General features: G+C 41.7%; 2 protein-coding genes and 1 long non-coding RNA gene across 5 annotated transcripts; 2 read left to right on the plus strand and 1 right to left on the minus strand.

Annotated features, from left to right (window-relative positions):
• The first annotated feature begins 1,841 nt into the window (after nucleotides 1-1,841).
• LOC100834550 (protein TIC 22-like, chloroplastic) lies at nucleotides 1,842-7,982 on the plus strand. Its single transcript, XM_003577896.4, has 7 exons — nucleotides 1,842-2,493; nucleotides 3,181-3,255; nucleotides 5,374-5,433; nucleotides 7,067-7,126; nucleotides 7,210-7,287; nucleotides 7,361-7,396; nucleotides 7,760-7,982. Exons 1-7 carry the CDS (start codon nucleotides 2,047-2,049, stop codon nucleotides 7,832-7,834), a joined length of 831 nt encoding a protein of 276 aa, XP_003577944.1. The 5' UTR covers nucleotides 1,842-2,046; the 3' UTR covers nucleotides 7,835-7,982.
• A 1,101-nt stretch (nucleotides 7,983-9,083) lies between these two features.
• On the plus strand, nucleotides 9,084-16,653 carry LOC100822574 (lysine-specific demethylase JMJ25). 3 transcript variants are annotated; one of them, XM_010239726.3, is made up of 16 exons: nucleotides 9,084-9,796; nucleotides 10,479-10,628; nucleotides 10,756-10,890; nucleotides 10,987-11,117; nucleotides 11,267-11,366; nucleotides 11,498-11,630; nucleotides 11,697-11,760; nucleotides 11,840-12,584; nucleotides 14,134-14,466; nucleotides 14,780-15,020; nucleotides 15,110-15,477; nucleotides 15,552-15,624; nucleotides 15,724-15,809; nucleotides 15,916-16,035; nucleotides 16,120-16,184; nucleotides 16,276-16,653. In XM_010239726.3, exons 1-16 carry the CDS (start codon nucleotides 9,248-9,250, stop codon nucleotides 16,352-16,354), a joined length of 3,372 nt encoding a protein of 1,123 aa, XP_010238028.2. In that variant the 5' UTR covers nucleotides 9,084-9,247; the 3' UTR covers nucleotides 16,355-16,653. The 3 variants fall into 3 exon arrangements, with proteins under 3 accessions (XP_010238028.2, XP_010238029.2, XP_010238030.2); XM_010239727.3 differs by having other exon boundaries at nucleotides 14,780-15,014; XM_010239728.3 differs by having other exon boundaries at nucleotides 14,780-14,981.
• A 3,054-nt stretch (nucleotides 16,654-19,707) lies between these two features.
• On the minus strand, nucleotides 19,708-21,120 carry LOC112268906. Its single transcript, XR_002960414.1, has 3 exons — nucleotides 20,874-21,120; nucleotides 20,047-20,195; nucleotides 19,708-19,975 (listed from the first exon to the last, which is right to left on the minus strand). It is a non-coding gene; the product is annotated as an uncharacterized LOC112268906 (long non-coding RNA).
• Between the last annotated feature and the right edge of the window lie 1,149 nt (nucleotides 21,121-22,269).

Consider the following 22,269-nt stretch of genomic DNA (forward strand, 5'->3'; position numbering starts at 1 on the left):
TAAGGGCAAGTTCTTTTCGGCTTCCTGAACCGGCTTCTCTGAGAAGCTGTCCTCCCCTAGATTCTTGTAGAAGCCACCGCCTAAATTTAATTAGACTACCAAACTAGTTTGACCTAAACTATTTTGAAAGTCTAGCTAAATTTGTGACGCGGTTTCTCCAATAAGCTAGGTGAGGACAGCTTCTAAGAGAAACCGGTCAAAAAAAACGAAAAAAACGCACCCTAGGATTTTGCAGAGACTCAAACTAATCACACTCTCGCAACCATAAAAAAAACAAGGCTCGTCATGCACTTGCCTTAGACTGATGAATAGAACGATGAATTCCCCTGGCACGGAAAGCTCATATAGTCATAGAAACCAAGAAAACAGACCATGTCTAAGAATATACGGAGTACTCTATTATAAGATCATGACCTTAACCTAACTCTAGCAAAAAGTCCCAAGAAAACTACTGAAAACACTAACTTGACTTGTCCACTTGTGAGTTGCATAACTTTTTATTTCCCGGATGTTTCATTCATAACTACTTTAGTTCTACTTTTCCAAGTGAAGCAAACTCTAGCCTCACATACATCTACACAAAATTATCTACAACTTTCATGTGGTAACTATAATATAATTCTGCTTCTAAAGTGATGAAAACATGAAAAACAAATATCCGCTCAACCTAGAAATCCTAATCCTGTTTCACTGTTTTGATGATATCTCGAGAACTGTTACTTGAAATTGAGCAAACTCAGATCAGTTGTTAATATAATTACAAACACACTACGATTCGTAACTGGTGACTAAATTCATCGGAGTATCAGAATAACCGATTAATCCCATTTTCGAGTTAGTGTCTCAGTTCTACGTTACGGTTTCCTAAACTTCCAGCTGGCACAATTTTCAGATCCAGTTTTCAAACCGCTTCGATTAAACTCAGATCCGTTGAAAAGATAATTACAATAATTTCAACTGTTCTTTTGTCATTGCCTTCGTGCGATCAGATTAACTCTAATTTTCAAATTTACAATTATGCTTTGACGAAACCTTATGGAAAATAACCTGAGCATCGAATCCATACTACAGATCACATATACAGGCGGCGGCAGCAGCAGGGAGTTTTTTTTTTTTGAAAGCAACCATATATTTCATTAGACAAGCCGTTTGCAGAGATTGCACATATGGTCACGACATGAGACAAACATGCTTATCAAACAACTTTGCACAAGGTACTCCGCACGAAGTAAAATTACACTCCACCATTGGAGAAACTTGTGCCTTGCCGAACTGTCGTCGAGCCTCGTCCTCCGCCGCCACCATGGTAACGCAGGAAATTAGACGAACAACCTTCATATACAGATCTGGGAGAGCACCTTCGCACACAATAGTGCTTTCTGAGTTGATGAACCGGACCCTCGCAAGCGACGAGACCGAGACTTTGTGGCACGTCGGCCGGGAACTTCCCCGTGGTCACCAGATCTCGACGCCGTCATCTTCATCCAACGCAGTCGAAGAAGATAAACAACGTCGCCTGCCGTCGTCCGCACGCCCAACCGTAAGACAACAAACACAACTATAGCAGCCGACATGGACGCCACCAATGAGAGTGCTGATTGCCGACCACCAGACACGAATCCAGAGAACGGCAAGATGACCAGGCCACCTGCCCCTCGACGCCACCGACTGTAGCGACGCCAAGATGGAGGAAGAGCAGAGGCAAACTATTCTGACGCGTCATCGTCTCGTCCATAGAAGCAACACCCAAAAAACACCAGGCCAATCCTAACTACAGGCCAGAGCACCGGGATCCACACCCCTCACGTCGCTTGAACGGCGAACGGAGGAGGCAGGACTGGTGGTTGGATGCTGTAATTCGGAGGCAGAGATCGCCGCCTCCTCGCCGCGAGGGAAGCAGCTGGGAGTTGGGGGAGAAAGGCTTTGGGTTTTGGGGAGGGCTGCGGCCAACAGGATTTATTGTCCTTTTTTCCCCTGATTCTGTATTTCTGTTGCCTTTCTCGACGTCTTCCCCGTTGTCGCTCCTCTCGTTTTCTTCCCACGACCATGCCTTTCGATTTCCCATGGCTCAAGAACCCCGCCGCCACCTCGACTCCAAACCCTAATCCTTCGAAACCCAGCAACCCCAACCCTTTCCTCGCCATCCAAGCCCATCTCACCTCCTTCCTCTCCTCTCTTCCCCTCCCACGGGCCCTCCCACCGCCATGGGCTCGCATCCCCTCCTCCTCCTCCTCGCCGGTGGCCCTGCCAGTTGCCGAGATCGAGGACCGGCTCTCCGGGGTACCCGTTTACGCGCTCGCGAACTCCTCCCAGGAGTTTGTGCTCGTGTCGAAAACCCACGGAGGCGGGGCTGAGGGCGAGAGCAGTGGTGCGAGGCCGCCGCCGGCGCTCGGGGTGCTCTGCTTCCGGAGGGAGGACGCCGACGCTCTCCTGGCACAAATGGACGGCACTATGCGGGCCGGCTCAACCGTTGTTCCTGTTGCGCTCAACAAGGTCAGGTGTCACTCTTTTGTACCCGTACATATATTGGCCTAGAGCCATTGGAACAGAGCTATCATTTGGTCAGGTGTAACGTGGGTTTGTGCACTTTAGAGTTACAGCTGTTTGATCGTTTGGTTTCATGCTTGAATGGGAAAATGTTCCTGGAAATCGCCTCTATCATGTACTATATCCTGTGTGCAGTGTGCCTTGTGCCTTGTTGGTACGGATAAATGTATGCATAGAAGTGGCTTGATTAAATCTTTAAAACAGGTTTCACTCATGGATTCTTCCTGGTCAAAGGTTTTCAATAGGGGGTAAAGGCCTGACACAAGTTTCTTGGTTGCTTGAAATGAGGTCACAATTCATGTGAAGACCACTATTTGCAAGATTTTTGTTTCTTTCTTGTTTAGATGTTTCAAAGTGAATTGGTAGGCTGCATGCACCAATTCTACTTCGGGTGCTGTTGTTATCTTAGCATTGCTACACTTCATTATACACTAAACCATCCAAATGTTCCTAAGGAAGTTATTATGATTTTTGTTTACAAACTGAAGACTTACTAGTTACTAGAAATCCCATTAAGATGTCTTTAGTATATCCATTTATCTTTGGAATAGTGCATTGTTGTTTCTGCACTGCCCTCTTTTTGTGTACTATTTCCAAGTATCTTATTTTACATATATCCTTATTGTTTTTCAGGTTATCCAACTTAAGTCTGATGGTGTGGCGTTTAGGTTTCTTCCTGATTTTACTCAAGTGGCTAATGCAATGAAGGTAAGCTTTAGAAATAGACGGCAGTGCATGTGATTTGGAAACAAACATCATCTTTTAATCTTTGTTAGCTAGCCGTATCTTTCTCTTCCATAATAACTACTCCCTCCGTTTCATAATTCTTGTCTCAAATTTGCCCAAAAATGGATATATCTATTCCTAAAAAGTGTCTAGATACATGTAATATTTTGACAAGAATTATGGAACAGAGGGAGTAATACAAAAGTTGGGGTCATCCAAGATGATATTATAAGTTGGAGTTCCAAAAGTTTGTAACCTAGGTTTCAAAGTTTGTAGTGTGTCACATTTTCACCTCGTAAAATGTTTCGTATAATTGGCCTGGGATACCCAGTAAACCTGTTCCATTATTTGTTTTGTTGAAAGTTCTGCAATATTCTACTGGAGAGTGTACCCGGTCCATCTCAGTCCTGTGACACTGACTTTGTAGACTTCAGGTACATCATCATGACTCTAGCATATTATCATATAGATCAAATCCATAGCACAGTCAAAAATATGGCTCGATGGAATATCTGGCGGACTTGCATGTTTATATGTTACACTTTCGTATGATCCAGCAGCCTATTTGTCTATCAGTGTCCATGTGCTTTGCCAGACCAATATTAGCCCATTTTGCAAGCAATAAGAGGCAATGGGTTTCAGAACTTGCAAGATAAAATTTTTAGACAATGTAAGCGAGAAAGCATGTTCCTTGTCCATTCCATCTCTCCTGCTTCATGCCAACATTGTTTTGTCCTTGTTTTGTGCAAGTGCTATATGAAATATGTGATAACTAGCATAGAAGAGTAGATAATTTATTGATGAGGTAATTGCATGGGAGGTACAGGAACTTGGCATGGATGTTCAGTTTAGTACACAAACTTGAAAATTGCAATTAAGTGGTCCATAAACTTGGCTTTTGGTTCATTTTGCACCAAATTGCAAAAGGTCAGCGCAAATTGCCATGCTGCCCAATTTTTAACACAAAATCCCCTCAGCAAGGCTAGCAGTTCGGTATTTTTTTAACAAACACTCACCATTTTGTGTTAGTTACTCTTAGAAGCCCTAAATAATCCCTAATGGAATTCCCCATCTAAAATCCCCTCTGTGTCCCCGTGAAATCCCTAGCTCTAAAAATTTCCTCTTTCTGTACTGGCAGCGGCAATGAGAAATTCGTGGCAATGGCAACTGCTAGTAATGGGTGGTGGAGGACGTGACTACGCAAAGGTGACTAGGTGTTCGTCGAGCCTTTCCCTCTCTGTTTACCGTCTACCTGTGGGGTGGCCGACTGTGGTGACACCTTGAGCGACAGAATCAAGGTGGTTAGGCTAATGTGACCTCTGTCGTCTACTACGGCCGCGATGTGCAGGTATATCTCGTATTTCTCCTTCTCCTTCTTGATTCAAATAGCAGAATGTGCCTATAGGCGGAAGAGAGTGACCCAACTTGCCCACAGTATGTGGATGTTTTGCCTCAATTTGTGTGCAACCCTGAGCAGAAGCAAATACACGTATAGTTGGGCACTACCTCCCAAGGTTGTCGACGTTGAGGCTCCGTCCCTGCTGGGACGTCCGACATATAGTTCGTTGCTCACGTTGTCGCCTCTCAATCACTGTTGCGCCCTCGATGAACACGATGGAAGGTAGAGGGGCATGGCGTCTCGGCTGCTTAATTTCAATGTCCAAAGGAAAAATAGCCTTGACTGCTCACCTCCCTCGTGGACTAGAGAGTGCGTTTTTGGGATTAGAAGACTTGAGCGTGGTGTGCCAGCATGGCGATCTGGGATGATATTTCGGGATTCAGGGCAAAATGAACCTGAAGCCAATTTTATAGACCGCTTAATTGCAATTTTCAAGTTTGTGTACTGAACCAAACATCAATGCCAAGTTTGTGTATCACCTTGTCTGTTACCTCTTTATTCATAGTACTGACAGTTTATCACTTACTGGAGACTGATATCAAGGTGTATTCATATGGCATCTCCTATTTAAAGGAAATTCACATTTCTTCGTTAGGACTTTTCTATTTATGATCGTAAATTTATGGGTTATTGGATTAGTGCACAATTTCAAAATACGATAGAGGTAATACGTTTTGAGCTTACCATTTTTATCTTTGCAGTTGATGCAAGATGAAGGGCAGTTAGTTAATGAGGGCTTTCTAGGAGTTCCAGTTTTCCAGGTTTGGTTTTCCTCATCTGGTTGTAATTTAATTTTGAATTCATGTACATAATATAATGTTTGTGAGTAGTGTCAAAGTAATAACTATTAACTAGTACTGCTTATGTTTCAAAGTTAGTTATCTAACTATCTTAGATGCACCAACAAAGGATGCACAAAACCAAAGTACTCATGTTCATTTGTTTTTGCTGCATATGCATGTTGGGATTTGAACTTCTTAATTTCTTTACCAAAAGTCAGTTCAACAGTATGTAGGTTTAGTTATTAGTGACATACCCAGTATCATTAGATTCATATGTCGAGAGTACTTCATGTGATCATGATCGTAGCTCAAAGAAATCCTACACCAAGCTCCTTGGACAAAATCTGGTTAACTTCCTTTTCCGGTTACTCACTGTTAATTATGTATCAGACTTTTGCGGGTATCTACATAAAGTTTCCAACAATATTTATGTTGTATTCAATTACTCATTCCATCATTAGGAGCCCCAAATTTCAGTTAGCAGTTATAAGCTTCTGGAGGAAACATCAATTAATGACTCTGTTTCGCAATAATTGAAGCACAAATCCAAATTGAGCAAACTTGAAAAGCTTATGGAAAGCCTCATGATTTCCATTACGACAAATATCAAGTTTCGTAACAGTTTCAAATTCAAAATTCAGTTTAAACTATTGCAGTCGCTGATTTCATCTACCCCAAATCTTTGCAATCCAACCAAATAAAGCCTCGTGCTCTAGGGAAAAGGGAGCTGACCGATGGGAATTTATTTCTATTTTTTCTTATGCGAAAACAATCCAAATTCATCCAAAGGCTGAGATTAAATGGATTAGCTAATATACATTGGAGCTCCGAATTTGATAAACATATAGCCCGTTTTATTCAACTTGACAAGATGGACTCGATCATGGTCTTGAATTTTGCATACAAGTTACAGTTGAAAAGTCAATTTTTGACAACTGTTTCGACTTATATCAAAAACCGATCCTTCTAATTTTCAGAGTAATACAGTTGGGACCTACGTAACCCCGTCGATGATGTATTTCAAGTTCTCGACTGAGCATCTTTGACAGCATTAATACTGTGTCAGAGTTAACAAATATGAATACCTACGTTCTAGATTTATCCCAAGAAGTTGGAGTATTGGGCAAATCTTATATTAAATGACAGGTAGTACAAAAAAAATTATATTAGACTTTAGATTATATTGTAATCAGCATGGTTTTGTAAGGCTCCTTGGGCCTGATAGAGGTGTCCCTGGACCCAAGTGTTGTGCCAGTGCATTGACAGCAGCTGCACCACAGGGGCAGGGAGAAAGACTGCGGCACATTGATGTATTTCTTTTTTTTTCTAATTCCTAACGATATATACAACCCCATTCATGTAATGATGAATGCCCTTGACCACGAAGAAACTTATCCTTGCACAGTGGTGCAACTAAGATGACTACCAAATCTATGAGATATGCATGCAACTAACCAACTCAAGAGATAACCCTTCAAATAAATTACTCCATGTGCCACAGTACCTGTGCCATGCCAACAATTTAATTAATGCTCGAGAATGTCTTGATTCTTTTTTTGTAAGGATAAGGATTCCTTATGACAATTGACCAATTCGGCAACTTGCTTTTTAGTCCAGGAGCCTTGTCCTGATGAGTGATAGCAAGAGATGCCGTCCAGTTTTCTTTCGAAAGGTCAGGCAGAATTTATCATCGTTTTCCCCCTCCTACACACGATTATCATATGGTCTTAGTTCACATCTGTTATACTAATCTAGGAGGACTTGGATAACTCACTGCACCGAGCATCTCGTGACCAGCAAAAGCCTAACCCTGTTAGGATCGGTGACACTCAGGTACCACCACACTTGTTATTTCGTTTTGGGAGTGTAAATTTTGACTTCCATCGGTTAACTCTCTCTTTTACAGGTTTCTTCGTTGGAAGATATGATCACATCTATGAAGGTATATATAATATCCTTGTTCAAATGGAATGACCTGGCGAGTTCTGTAGTTGAGGCTTGCAACCCTGACTTAGACTAGACAACAGGATATGCAATAACCCTTTCTGCTGCATTCTCATGCAATCGTCTTTAATTTAGATACCAAATATGAAAATTTCAGAATTTCATGCAATCCAATTCCTAAACTATTAGTGGACCCGTTTCCCTCTACAGTCTTGCATATAAAAGTTCAATATTCATTGCCACTGCACCTTGAACATTCATCTAGCAGAACACATTTGCATGGACTTTATGTGATCCCTGATTGATTCTGTTCGCCGGATACCATATTATAACCATAGCAAAACAATTGGTGTGCTTGCAGGATAGCTCCTCCTCGACATGGGATGATGTCGTTTTTATTCCTCCGGGATTCGACCTCGCTACTGGCTCAAAGTAGATCTTTCTGTATAATGAAGTTTACTAGCTGTTATAAGTACTTGCACATGGACTTATGTTGGTATTAATTTGTAACCCACATGTAAGATTGTCGTTCCCTACTCTACAAAAAATTAATGTGTCGATGAATATTATGTCGGTTGCGTTCACAGATATGTTTGAGGTACCAGAAAAATGGCTATTGACGACGAAAAATCCATAAAAAAACCTAAAAAGACCCAGTTGCCCCACCTCAAGTAAAATATTCCAACTCTGCCACTGATCTCAGCCAAATGGGACCTTTGTCTCGATCTGATAAACGACAAACGTATTATTGTGTGTTGACCTCGGAACGAATAGGTTAGATTAAGACGGATGTTTCAAGCACCGAGCTTGGAAGTCTTGTGGAGAGCAAGAGGAGACAAAGGAGATATATCTCAACCAGTTAAAACCAGATGAAGTCGGAACATGTACTATTCAAATAGCAGATGAAAAGGAGTTTGCATTAAAGTCTGTTCATAAAGTCTGCATTAAAGCCTCTTCATAAGATCAAGAAAGTGCGAGGGCTTTCAATGATCGGAAAAATCTCACATGCTCGGAGAGAAGCAAATCAACTAGGAGTATGTGCTATTTTCAGCCTGTCTCAAGCATTTTCCAAACCTAATATTCCTTCTATCCTAAATTGTTGTCGAAATATTACATGTATCTAGACGCTTTTTTAAAATAGATACATCCATATTTGGACAAATTTGAGTCAAATTTTTTGAATCAGGGAAGTACGAAGTAGTACTAGAAAAGAATAAAATAAAAATGTAAAAACAAAAGCGCAAAATATACACATACCCTCTATGCTAAGTACTAGTGTACTAGTGTTAGTGCAGTATGGTGGGAGCGTGGAGGTCAAAGGGCAGCATTGTTTCTCTCTTTTCTCAAAATCACAATACAAAGCTTGCACTATTCTCTGTGCAAAAACTGGGCGGCCACAAAATCAAAACCATAATTTCAGTCGATTGCCAAATTTATAACCCGATAGAATTATTTTATATCTCTTTCAAAAGAAATATGATGGGCCAAACCCTTGGAAGGAATCACTCGAAACCAAATTTCGAACCAATATGTCAGAACTCATAACCCATTGTCAAAGTTTTTCCTAGTCTTCTGGGGGTGGCTTTACGCTGCTACAGTACCGTGTGACGCGCGGTGGCGTCGCGTACCATAGCCAATATAAGTGAAAGTGAAACCCTAGCCCAAAATTTTTTTGTTGAGAAATTCCAAAAGTTCTCCGCGCACGCGCGGGCGCGGCGCTAGCGGCGCGGCTTCAAAATTGGCACTGGCCGCTTCATTTTCTCCACCTTCCCTCCGCTGCGGGGCGCGGAGTTCCCCAAACCACTTTGAATTCACACGCACAAACCACACCCGTGCCGGTGCGGACGCCATGGGGGAGGAAGCGGAGGGCATGGAGGTTGAGGCGGGCTCTCCGCCGCCGGCTATTGTCGGGGACGGGGGAGAGCCGCCGAAGCGGGGGAGGGGGAGGCCCAAAGGGAGTGGCCGTGGGAGGGGCCGGAGCGCCAAGCCATCCGACGAAGCGCGCGGTGTCGCGGTTGGGCGGCCGCCGGCTGTCGTCGGCGACGGGGGCGAGGAGACGAAGCGGGGGAGAGGGAGGCCCAAAGGGAGTGGCATAGGGAGGGGCCGGAGCGGCGACCGGGCTCTCGGATCGCCAGCGTTTAAGCCATCTGATGAAGCGCGCGGTGTCGCGGCTGGCCGGCCTCCGGCTATCGTCGGGGACGTGGGCGAGGAGACGAAGCGGGGGAGGGGGAGGCCCAAAGGAAGTGGCAGAGGGAGGGGCCGGACCGGCGACCCGGCTTTCTCATCGGCAGCGTTTAAGCCATCTGACGAAGCGCGCGGTGTTGCGGCTGGGAACAGGGTGCTGAGGGAGAGGAGGCCGGCGCCGGAGTCCTTCCGTGAGCGCGGCACCGACGATGAGGTGCAGGCTCCTTTTTTTCTTCTTCATTAATACCTCCGTTGTCCGCGTGAATGCGTGCGGCCATTGCGCTCCCGTTTGAGAGGTTTTGGCTTTGCTTTTACCGGTATATTTTCTTAGACTACCTCTTTTTCCGTCCTTCCTATTTGAGGGGCTCATCGTCGGGAGAGGTTTAGATGCTCGCCCTTCTTTTTCACTCGGTAAATATTTGTTTTGGAAAGGGAGCCAGAGCCAAAAAGGGACAATATTTCCTTCGGATTTCTCACTACGTGGAAGATTATGGTTCTTGATTTGACGATTCAAAGTATAGGATAACTGAAGAGATAATCATTCACCGATTTGATGATTTATTCGCCAATGCCAATCAGGAATGATGCGGTTTTTTTTTGTGAACAACTGAGCAAACATTGCTCATCCAATTAATTGCGGAATGATTGCCATCTTATGATTTTTCAATTGCCGAATGATCGTCATCTCATGATTTTTTTCAACAAATTGTAACATTGCCAACACCACCCAATTGAATTTCAGCATTCTTGTACCAATGTTGGGAAAACATACTTAATAATGTATTGTTCATAGTTCAGATTTGTGGTTTTATATTATGCTATCTTTTGTGTCTTGTACAGATTTTGATTGTCGTTTAGGGTTGAGCTTTGATTGAATTATTTCTGTTTGCGAATAGGAGACTGTGGATAATCAAGTTTTTGAGGGTCTGAAAAAGCCCAAGAAAAGTGCTGCCGTGAAAAAGATGGAACCCCAAAAAAGGAGAGCAGATCAAGAGGGCAGCAAAGTCCAATTCTCCAAAGGTGAAATCCATGGTGGAAACAATGGGGTAATTAATCAATTATTTGCTATCAGTTGCCATATTTGGTTCTCTAATGATTTTGTAGTCCTGACCATGCTTAACTACAAAGTCTATACTTTTCCTAGCTATTATCTGAGAAATTTTGGTTTTGCAGACTAGCAATAATGGGGTCCTGGAGCCTGCAAAGAAGCGGCAAAGAAGAGATTCAGGGAAGGCTCCCAACACAGAAGAGGAAGTAGATAAACAGGTTCGATCCTCCAAGAATAAAAAATCTGGTGAAAGATATAAGGCAAGTTACTAGCTTTATGGCCTATAAGTTGTTTATGCAATGGTTGCATGTAAGTTTACTGGGTGTAATGACTTTTGTGTTGTTTCGATTATCTAGAATGGGAAGAAAATGTTGACTGGGGAAAATGCCCGAATGTGTCACCAGTGCCAGAGAAATGACAAAGGGAGGGTGGTCTGGTGTAAAGCATGCAATAACAAGCGCTTCTGTGTGCCATGCATAACCCAATGGTGCGTTATACTCGATGTTCATAATTGATTCTGCATTTTCTATCATGGTACATAACCTAAATTTTGATGCAGATTGACACATGGCGTGTTCTGTTGATCTTGTATCTATTTCATAACACTGGTACACTACTGTGTTTTTGGTGTAATAGGTATCCTGATTTGACAGAAGATGAATTTGCTGCGAAATGCCCATATTGTCGCAAGAATTGTAATTGTAAGTCATGCTTACGAATGAGAGGAGTTGAAGAGGTTTGCACTTAGGATCTTCTCTCTCTTCACAGTATTTCCATTTCATGTTGGTTTGCTTGTGTTCAAAACTTCAAATGATTCCTTTTTACTCTTTCACCCCTTAATGGTTCATCGCATTCTTCATTGACCAGCCCCCAAAGAAGGAAATTTCTGAAGAAAATCAAATTCGTTATGCTTGCCATATTTTGCGCTTGTTGCTTCCTTGGCTAAGAGAACTGCGACGGGAGCAGATGGAGGAGAAGAAATTAGAGGCTAGCATACGAGGTATGCTGTTCTAGGACACAAGCTGTATTTTGATGTTGATGAATGTTCACTTGGTTTTGTTTACAGGTGTTTCCATCAATGAAGTGAAGGTGGAACAGGTTGAATGTGATCTTGATGAGCGTGTCTATTGGTAGGATCTTCACCTATTTAGTAAATGTTATATATCTAACTGTAGCAAGCACTGAACTTATTTCATTCCTCTACCGCAGCTCTATGTGTAAAACTTCGATATTTGATTTTCATAGAAGCTGTAAGAATTGTCTCTATGACTTGTGCCTCACTTGCTGCCGGGAGCTTCGCAATGGTGAGATCCCTGGAGGAGAAGAGGTGGAGAGTATGCCTTATGAAGATAAAGGAAAGGACTATGTTTTTGCCAAGAAAATTCTGCCAAATGCTGACAATCGAAGTATCTCATTGAGGAGGCAGATGGGCTCCCCAAATTGCCCGCTGCTACTATGGAAAGCAAAGAATGATGGTAGCATACCCTGCCCACCAAAGGAAATAGGAGGCTGTAGTGGTCCAGTTCTGGATCTCAAATGCATGTTTCCGGAGAAGGTGCTCGCTGAGTTAGAAAGTAGAGCCGACAAAGCTGTTGAGAGTGAAATATTTGCAAAAGAAACAGCTTGCAGAAGTGATCAGTGTGCTTGCTTTGATCATTCTGGTAAGATAAGATCTGACATCAAGACATTACGAGTAGCTGCGAATAGGAAGGACTCAAGAGATAACTACCTATATTGTCCAGTTGCCACTGGTATCCAGGACGATGACCTAGTGCACTTTCAGATGCATTGGGCAAAAGGTGAGCCAGTTATTGTTTCTGATGTCCTTCTACTAACCTCTGGCCTTAGTTGGGAGCCATTGGTTATGTGGCGGGCATTGCGGGAAAGAGCCCAAGGCAGGGCAGAAGATGAGCAATTTGCTGTTAGGGCAATAGATTGCCTTGATTGGTGTGAGGTGAGAAACTCTACTAGATTTTTGTTGAATTATAGTTGGTGATTCTTTTGTTTTTTAATAGTAATTGGTGGCCATATCTTACTCTTTCCAATTTTTAGACTCACCACTTTTTTAGCTCATAATAGTTTTTAGTATTCTCTTATGGACCGCATATCAGAAGTTTTGACATAAATACTAGTGATTACTTGCAATAGTATGAAAGTAATGATGTTTGTAAACTTTTCAGGACACGCATAATAATATGATTTATGACATACCTTTGCAGAGAAATAGTAAAAATATAACACTCCTACCATTTCATTTTTTATATGGCTTATCTTGAGATAGCATGGGGATTAAGGAAGTAATAATACTGAAGGCCATGGTAGTCACTGTTTATTGTCTTAATGATAGGAAAGAGAATAGTTAGTATGTGTGTTTAGCCATAACCGATGAAGAGAATTTGGAGATAAGTTGGGGGGGGGGGGGTGAGAAAAGCCATCAATCTACAAGCATGTCTTTTATTTTGAAAGAAGATTGCAAAATCTATCTCTATCTATACCATTCTTCTCAACAACATGTGAAGGGAGGGGGCACCAGCAGGAGCCTCCCCCACAATTACTATAAGCAGTAGTGGAGGGAGGGGGCACCAGCAGGAGCCTCCCCCACAATGATGAATGTCTTCTGATGATTTTTTTTAATAGATCCCTGGTCTCTGCGCCGAGCAGGCGTGCACAGCCAACAAGTCACAAGATTTAAGTGCAAAATAAAGATAAACAATAGGAAAAGCACTCTAATTAGCGCCTATCCAAAGACTAGACCGCCATCCATGACCATTTGCTCCAGCTAAAGCATGCAACCATAGCCATAGCCTTGTCCTCCACTTGAGAAGCGTAGACCAGGTACGGAACTAGTGAGTGCATAAGTACATAACCTGCATAGGAGAAGAGATAATCCTTTTGTTAAAAACCATATCCTTTCTAGCGCTCGCTGCTTCTTCACAACACCCCGCAGCCAGATCCCAAATATATGAGCCACAATGGGGAATAACTTTCAGTACATATGAATACACAGAAGCAGCATTGGTGCAGCATTGTTCTATTATGCTTATTTAATAGATATACACCCATGGGTTAATGAAGATTAAAAGAACTTTAGCTATACTGACATGACATGTGGGAGCATGGTGTTAGTGAAGATAGAAACACTTTAGATAGAATGAGTTGATAGCATTTCAAAATTCAAACGAATCACTTCAAGACGGGAAGGTTCACTGCTTTGACAGTAGAATTTTTGTATCCATTTTGAATATTCTTAACAAATTTTATGTGTACACTCAACCCCCTTTCTCTCTCTTTACTGTCTCCACCATTGACTAAGCCTGATATTTTGAAATGGAGGTAGGAACATCATTGGTTCCTTGGTGAACTGAGTTACCCATTATAGAAAGACTGGTGAACTGGGTTACCCATTTAAAAAAGATATTCATGTGTCTGTTTGAGTTAGAGAAACCTTCTTCTTTTGTGGTTTAATATGTAGGCACTTACGGTGCTTATTCTTTATCTTGCAGGTAGAAATTAACATCCACATGTTCTTTATGGGATATAAAATAGGCAGAGCTCATCCCAAGCATTGCTGGCCTGAGATGCTTAAACTAAAGGATTGGCCACCTTCTAGTATGTTTGACAAGCGGTTGCCTCGCCATGGTGCTGAATTTATCAGCGCATTGCCATTTCCTGAGTATACTGATCCACGATATGGTCCGCTAAATCTTTCGGTCAAGCTTCCTAATGGTGTACTGAAACCAGATCTTGGGCCAAAAAGCTACATTGCTTATGGATTTTCCGAAGAGTTAGGCCGAGGTGACTCAGTGACCAAGCTTCATTGTGACGTTTCTGATGCGGTATGTTGCTAATCTGTAATAACACAATGATAGTGTTTCTTGTTTTATCTCTATTATGGTTATTTTTTGTAACGAGTACTGGGTAAATAAATTTGACTTCATTAAAACCCAGGACAGCTCTAGCTAATCTGCACCTCAGTAAGTCAGTATTGTTATCATGATTTCCTAGCTGATGCTCTTCCTGGTGCTGTATCCTTAGCTCACCTGCTGATCTTTTCATATTTTTGTTGTTTCTTATTTACTTTTCATGATTTTTGTTTTCTTATTAATCCGTTGCTTGGGTTTAACTCTGACAGATGTTTAATGTAACCAGGTAAATATCTTAACACATACAGCTGAAGTCCCCATTGAGACATATAATCTTCCTCAAATTGAGAAGGTCAAAAAGAATATGAGAGATCAAGATCTTCAAGAACTATATGGTGATGTAAATTCACACTCTGAGATAATTTTAGAGCCATGTATAGTTAAACCCCAGAATAAATCTGCTGATGAAGCACCGAAGCTCATATGTGGTATGGAAAATGATGATACCCATAAGGATAGATGTAATGGCAAGTACCAAGTTTTTTTTACTTCTTGCCGTGGACTTAGTCTTTCTGTTTGATTTAAAGTTTTCCTGGCATTTGTTTCTGTCATGCAGGTTTGCACATAGATGCTTTACCACCTGGTGATAATAGAGGTGAAGCTAAGGATATAGCACCATCTTATGAATCTCTGATACAAAACGGAATACATCAAGGTTTAGACCACATTCATGAGGTTAATAAATCTGGCGAGGTTCATAATAGATCTCATTGTAATTCCAACAATCAAGGTCATCCTGACAGGAGCGTGCATGAAAATAAAGTCAGTGATCCTCCCACGCCAGTTCTGAAGAATTCAGAGAAAGAGGAAACTGGTGGCGCTTTGTGGGACATATTCCGTAGAGAGGATTCTGAGAAATTACAAGATTATATAAGGAAGCATGCCTCAGAGTTTCGGCACATCCATTGCAATCCTGTGAAACAGGTATAGTTTCTTTGTTCTGTTGCAACTCGTAGATGATTTCTTTGTTATCCTGATCAACAATTGTTATTGTGCAGGTTATCCACCCAATTCATGATCAGACTTTCTATTTGACAGCCGAACATAAGAGGAAGCTCAAGGAAGAATATGGTTAGTAAAATGTTAAACATGAGGTCTTAAGATCTCCGCATACAGTGTGGTTTTGTGATGTTATGTCATTTCTCTTATCTGTTGCCTTTCCTGCTTTAGGTGTTGAGCCCTGGACGTTCGAACAGAAGCTAGGGGAAGCAGTTTTTATTCCTGCTGGGTGTCCTCACCAAGTTAGGAATTTAAAGGTGTGACGTTACTAGAGCAGGCTGCTGCTAATTTTTTGTTTCCTTCTTTGAGTTTACCACCAACTATCTGGGTGCTGAAAAAATGAACCCATTTTCATCTGTGCAGTCTTGTGTCAAGGTTGCGTTGGACTTTGTTTCCCCTGAAAATGTTGGCGAGTTTGTTAAGCTAACCAATGAGTTCAGACGACTTCCATCAACCCACAGGGCTAAGGAAGATAAGCTAGAGGTTGGCAGCATGTTCTCGGTAGTTGTGCTCACTGTATACTCTGATAAATGATTACTGACCTGAAGTTGAATTTGGTGTTTACAGATCAAGAAGATGGCTATCCATGCCCTTACCAACGTTATAGGGTTCTTGGACCCTCACTTGAAAGGGTAAAAGGCACTAGCCCAATCAACATTTCTTTCTTTGTAACTAAGCTGTTGCATTTTGGTCACTGGTTTTGTTCTGTCATTCATCGATCAGGTCGAAGAACTGGGGAACTGCAGAGAAAAAGCCTGTAAGGCGTGGCCGCCCAAAAGGTGTCTCTCGGGCTGGGAGGTGATTGGGTTGCATGAGATTGCTGTGACTGAAACCCTTCTTTTGGAACAAACCTCACTAGTTCAGGATGTGCATCTTTAGTCAGGGTGCCTACTTTTGTGTATGCTCGGTGACTGCTTCTGTTAAGAGTTATTAGGTAATTGCTCCTCATTTCACTTGTTGAGGAAATATAATATAGTGCAGCATAATAATGCTGTAGTGTATGGGAGGAGCTATTGCACAATATTATTTTGAGCATCATCTCACCGCGGATACCTGACCTTAAATAGAATTTAAAGGCATTACTCAAAAGTACCTTAAGTATTTCAAAGCACTTTTGAATGAAGCTATAGTACCAAATTCATTTGATTCCAGTACTGATGTCCACACATATTATGGCATTAGGTCAATTCAAAACTTCAGTTAGAACAGCACCATCATTTCACTATAGAATTCAATTTTCAGCATTCAATTCAAAATTAATAACCTCATTCCAATAGCGCTAGAAGTTCACTGTTCAGAATAGCACTACAGAATAACCATTGCATAACTGAAGCATGTGATTCCGTTACATAAATTCCTTCGTAGCTTCCTGGATAAAAATCGTTGCAATATTTTGCCATTCTGAATTTCTGTTGGGAGGACACCAAGTTAAGCAAGATTAGAGTTGACCTCACTTGATCTAGTTTTGACAGCTTCCTACACTGCTTGTTCCTGCAATAAAAAAACTAGTAGAGATTCATATCTTGCTGATAATGAAAAATTAGTGCTCCCTCTGTTCCTAAATGTAAGATGTCTTAAAGTTTTACTATGTTTATAGAAAAATATATCGACATCTAGAATGTGAAATAATTATAGTACTCCCTCCGTCCAACAAAAGATGTCTCAAGTTTATCAAAATTTGGATGTATCTAGACATGACTTAGTGTATATATGCATTCAAATTTAGTCAAAGTTGAGACATCCTTTGTTGGACAGAGGAATATAAAAATGTGTATCATGGTTGATTTAATAAAACTAATTTTGAGTTGTAGATATTTGTAGATTTTTCAACGAACTTGGTTAAAGTTTAAGTTTGACACATGGCAAAGCTGGAACTTCTTACATTTGGAGACGCCCTAAGATAGCTGCACTTTTTAGAACATGAGTGGGTCCCCTTTTTTAGAGAGCTAGACGTATAAAAAACAAACTGATTCTGCCATTGCAAATTCCAGTCATAACCAAAGCTACCATGGCAAATATTGCATCCGTGCATAACGCGGAAAGGAGGAGGCATGGGTATTTGCAAAATTACATTCCAACATGTTACCTGACAGGCGGGCATAGGCCTATGTGGCGTTGGTCAAATGGCTGCGTCACCCGGTCAAACACATAGATACATACATAGGACCTGCAATGAACAATTTAAAAAAGATTTAGGACCAAAACATGTTTTTTCAAAATTTAGGGACTAAATTTACACCTTCGAAATAGAATTAGAACCTTTCAACGCATTTTACTTGCACGCAATGATTGAATTTATTGTTCCCAGCCGTCCTATAATGGCATAATGGACGAACCGGCAGCATTGACGATCAGAGGAGCCAGTGATTGTGCCTATCATCGCGCCTATGACTTGCTGCGTAATACTCCAAATTTATAAAGGTTACCTGTGAGCAATCAATTTTTTGACGGAAAGCTTTAGGCCAGAAGGCCTTTAGCAAATTTTATTAATAGTAAAAATGTTTACAAAAAGTGAAAATAAAGAAGCTATCGAAATCTATCTATCCATGCATGAAAAGCATGATATTTCTTTATTTTCGCTCTGTGCAATACAAGATTGAGTTCATCTTTAAATAGTCTTCTGCATCTGTAAAAAAGTGATGGGGTAATGCCTTAAAGATACAGTCATTGCGAATTTTCCAGATACTCCAGGCAACAGTAGTAGTGATCTCCATATGAAATGGAACCTGACTGACTGCTTGGGAGAAAAAAATTGGTAGATATATCTCCAACATGACAGTGCAAATTGGTAATGGAAGAATAGGTGATCTCTTGATTTCATGGTCTGTTGATTGCAAAGAATACAGTTACGTGATTGCAGTTGGAAGTTCTTGAAAAGCATTACCATGGTGTTAAGCCTGTCAACAATAAGGAGCCGCTGAAGACTTTGTGTTTAAGTTGGCAGCAGGAGGACCAAATTCATTTCAGTGTCCTTGGTGCCAGTCCTAGTAAGCACTCTCTGGCCAAATTTCAATTGGTTAGTTCTATTTTGGTGCTTAATTAGTTCTCTGAAATCAATTGATTGGTTCAACTGATGTCGATTCAGTTTGTTCTCTACAGGTATTCCTTTAAGTTCTGCTATTTTTTGGTCGGTGAGAGTTCTTAGTTGCTGCCCTAATACGGTTGTTCGATTAATTGCTGCTCTATTCTGCCAATGGAATTGGATACTGGTGACTGATTAGCATTTGGCGCCGGTACTGTACTAGTAGGTGGCGAATGGAAATGGATACTTGTGGCTTTTTTTGGAGTTTGGCTCGTTTGCCACTAAACATCAGCGGCTGATGAGGGTTCAGCTGTGAACTAGATGGACAGTCACGTTGTCAACTTGGGTGTTTCTTGCGGGTTTGAAGATGTTGGACGGTGCTTAGATTGTTATCTTCTATTCTCTTCAACATCGGATCTTTTTCTCATTTGGTGATTGCTTCTAGTCAGCATAATATAAACCCAGTCTGGTCCCATCTAGGTGCTCCACTCAGTGCTCCCCCTTCTCTTGAATTGATCTTTGCTACCTTGTTTGCACCTTGTCACGGCTGTTCTACTTGTTCTTTTGTTGTTCATGTGTGCAAGGTGGCGAATTAGTATTCCCTCCGGCTTCACTCATTATGTATCGGAGTGAGTAATTATTAGTTAAGGTCCCGATCTAAATGCAGCCAATAGGAAATATATAATTCACGAGGTGTAACAAATACCGTTATTGTTTTTATTTCTGATAATTATGCAGTGGCGAAAAACAAAGAAAAGCTGCAGGTTGTATATTAAACAAATGAAAAATATCTAGTTCGCATATCCTTGCACATGGAATACTCTTCTCACAGCACGGACCAGAATTAGTAGGACGAAAGGATAGATCAATAGAACAAACCAAAGTATCCTAGGGAGGGGTGTCTGTGGTAAGCACTTCGTCTAAACTCTTTTCAGGCACAACCAGATCAACGACGACAGATTGTTCAATTCCTACTCACAAACAAAAGAGTAACAGTCATCTAGCTGATCTAGATAGACCATCAATCTTTGATTTCAGTACGGACAGGCATAATCAGGTGATGAGCACTATTACCTAATGAAGGAGGTAGAGGTTCAGGTAACACATCAGCTGGCACACCAGACAACATAAAGTGAGAAAAATTTCACCACCTTCAGGATAAAACTTGAGAACCTGAGACGATATGTTGGCCCTGTGAAATGAATACAGTGAAACGGCCGCATCAACAACATATTTCCTCCCAATCAACGCAAAAATTTCACGAGGGATAGAATCTTAGGCTGTAAGAATCTGCCACTAAACATCAGCCCGATTCCCTATTAAACTCTCAGCATTTTCACCGTAAAAAACACCATCTCCACAGCTGAACCCTCATCAGCCGCCATGATAGCCAGTTTGTATCTGCATCAAGTACATGTTTAGCACACCTATGTAATACACTAAAAAATACTTGATGTAAGCATTTCTGACACCTTGGTGTAGCAGTCCTAGTAGTATAGCTGTTTCTGCATTTGTAGGCATCACAATCTTCAAAGGCTTTGGACGTGCAGACATCACATGACAGGAACCACCAGCGCTCTCTGATTCTCAACCTGAGCATCTTACCCCTAAACATTTTATTCTGCCCAAAACAAAAATAACTAAGCATTTCCTTTCAAAAAAATAACTAAGCATTTGGAAAAATTGTTTACAGAAAAGGTGAACCACAAAAGTACCACGGAAAAATGTGGGATAAGCACAATTCTCAAATCGGCGGACACAAAACGTCAGCAGTTTTTAGCAACCCATTCAAAAGAGTACGTAACGCCAACAACTCTTCAATGATAAACACATCAATCCAAAACAACATTAGGCACAACTAGTGAGGCCTAAACTAAAGTAAATGAGAAAACGCTAGAAATATAGACCTATCACAAAGGGAAACCATGTCATGGATTCGAAATATTGACATTACTTTAGAACCATAGCTATCTAGAATCTATTTGGCATCTGAAGGCCATAGATACAATCTGTTGTTTATGGTGGTCCCCTGATAAATAAGGGACTGCATTTTCTATCCATGTAACAGGGAATTCCAAGAAAAATAATACGGAGTAAGTGCTAAGTGTACAACCCAAATCACAAAAGCAAATATTTTATGGGATCAAATATGAATTTACATACAAAAAGGTGCAAGGTAGGGAACAATTAAGAATAATAAATATATGTGCTCAATCTCGTATTCCCATTGGCTAGCCAAAAAAAAAGTGTCAAGTTAGTTAGATGAAGCTCAGGACAATGGTAGTTATCAAACACCCACCTGTAGACAATCCTCAAGCTCCACTTTTCCTAGTGGAATCTCAGATTCTGCCTATCCCTGCACTTAAAAAGAAATCAAAGAATTTCTATGAATTATAGTGCTATAATTGGTAATAAGAGAAAAATGGTTTTTAAATGGGTTGTATGTCCGTATATGTCGCTAATGCCTGAAAACACAAAAAACACCCGAAGATAATCAACCAACAATCGCATCTTCATGTAACCAACCTATGCTTTCATCTTTGTCATTGGTCTTGGAGAAGTATACCTTACCACATTCTATTTTTCTTAACAGAGATCGATCTATCAGCCTGTTTGATGCCAAACCTCCCGGTACTCTCACTAGTATCTACACCCCCGGTCCTGTCCACACACATGCCCCCCACTACCCCACCATCTTCTCTTGATCCCCTCACATGCAGTGATTAGCAGCAGATGGCTCCTCCCCTTCATCCCTCTCCCCTGTCCCCCTCTCGCGTCTCTCTCTCTCACCCTACTCGCCCGCACCTCCCCTGCCGCCGCCCCCCTCTCCCCTGGACGGGCTCAGGATGAGGACGAGCACCATGGCCGCCATGGGACGGGCGGTTCTCCCATCCTCCCTGCGTCAACCTACCGCCGGCCTCCACGTCCGCCTCTCCGCGCCATGGATGGGGCCGGATCCGGCCGCCGTCGTCCCTGCCGGCTTCAGATCTGGCCGCCCCGCCCCCAGCGCATCGGTGAGGCCCTCCAGCGACGGCGCGGAGATGCGGAGGCGGTGGAGCTCGTCACGCCGCCGTCTTGTTTAGAACCCGGATCCTCTCCGACGCCTTCATCTCCCCCAATCTCGGCGACCCCTCCCTCCTCATCTTCGCTGCCGTCGGCCGTGGCCTGCTCTTTGCACTGAGAGTCGTTTGAACTCATGAGGTACATGAGGTACTTTCATTTGTGCAGACCGTGGATCTGGTATTGTTTTGATTTGTATATCCCGTCGCGGGCCGTGGACAGAGGTACGTGAGCAACTTTGATTTTGGATCTCACGGTTTCTCTTTGATCGATGAGGTACTGTGATATGAGGTATTTAGGCAGGTACCGTGATTGTTGTGTGATATATTTAGAATTAATGATGTAATTGTTAATTGTCAACCGTAGCATCATTTGTATATTGACAAGATACGTACTAAAAGTTGATGAGATACGTTGAGTACCTTACTTTTGATTGTAATAGTATTGACAGGGTACATAGATTGATGAGATACATAAAATTGACGATATATTAATATGTACTTGACATGTACCCTGATGTACTCATCTCAGAAGTTCATGTACATGAGGTATTTCATATATCATAATGTACTAAATATGTACTTAAAACATGTCATGTATCATAATGTACTTAAAAGTGTGGAGAGAGAGGGAAA

Source organism: Brachypodium distachyon, chromosome 4 (genome assembly GCF_000005505.3).
Source record: "Brachypodium distachyon strain Bd21 chromosome 4, Brachypodium_distachyon_v3.0, whole genome shotgun sequence".
In the NCBI taxonomy this organism is placed as follows: Eukaryota; Viridiplantae; Streptophyta; class Magnoliopsida; order Poales; family Poaceae; genus Brachypodium; species Brachypodium distachyon.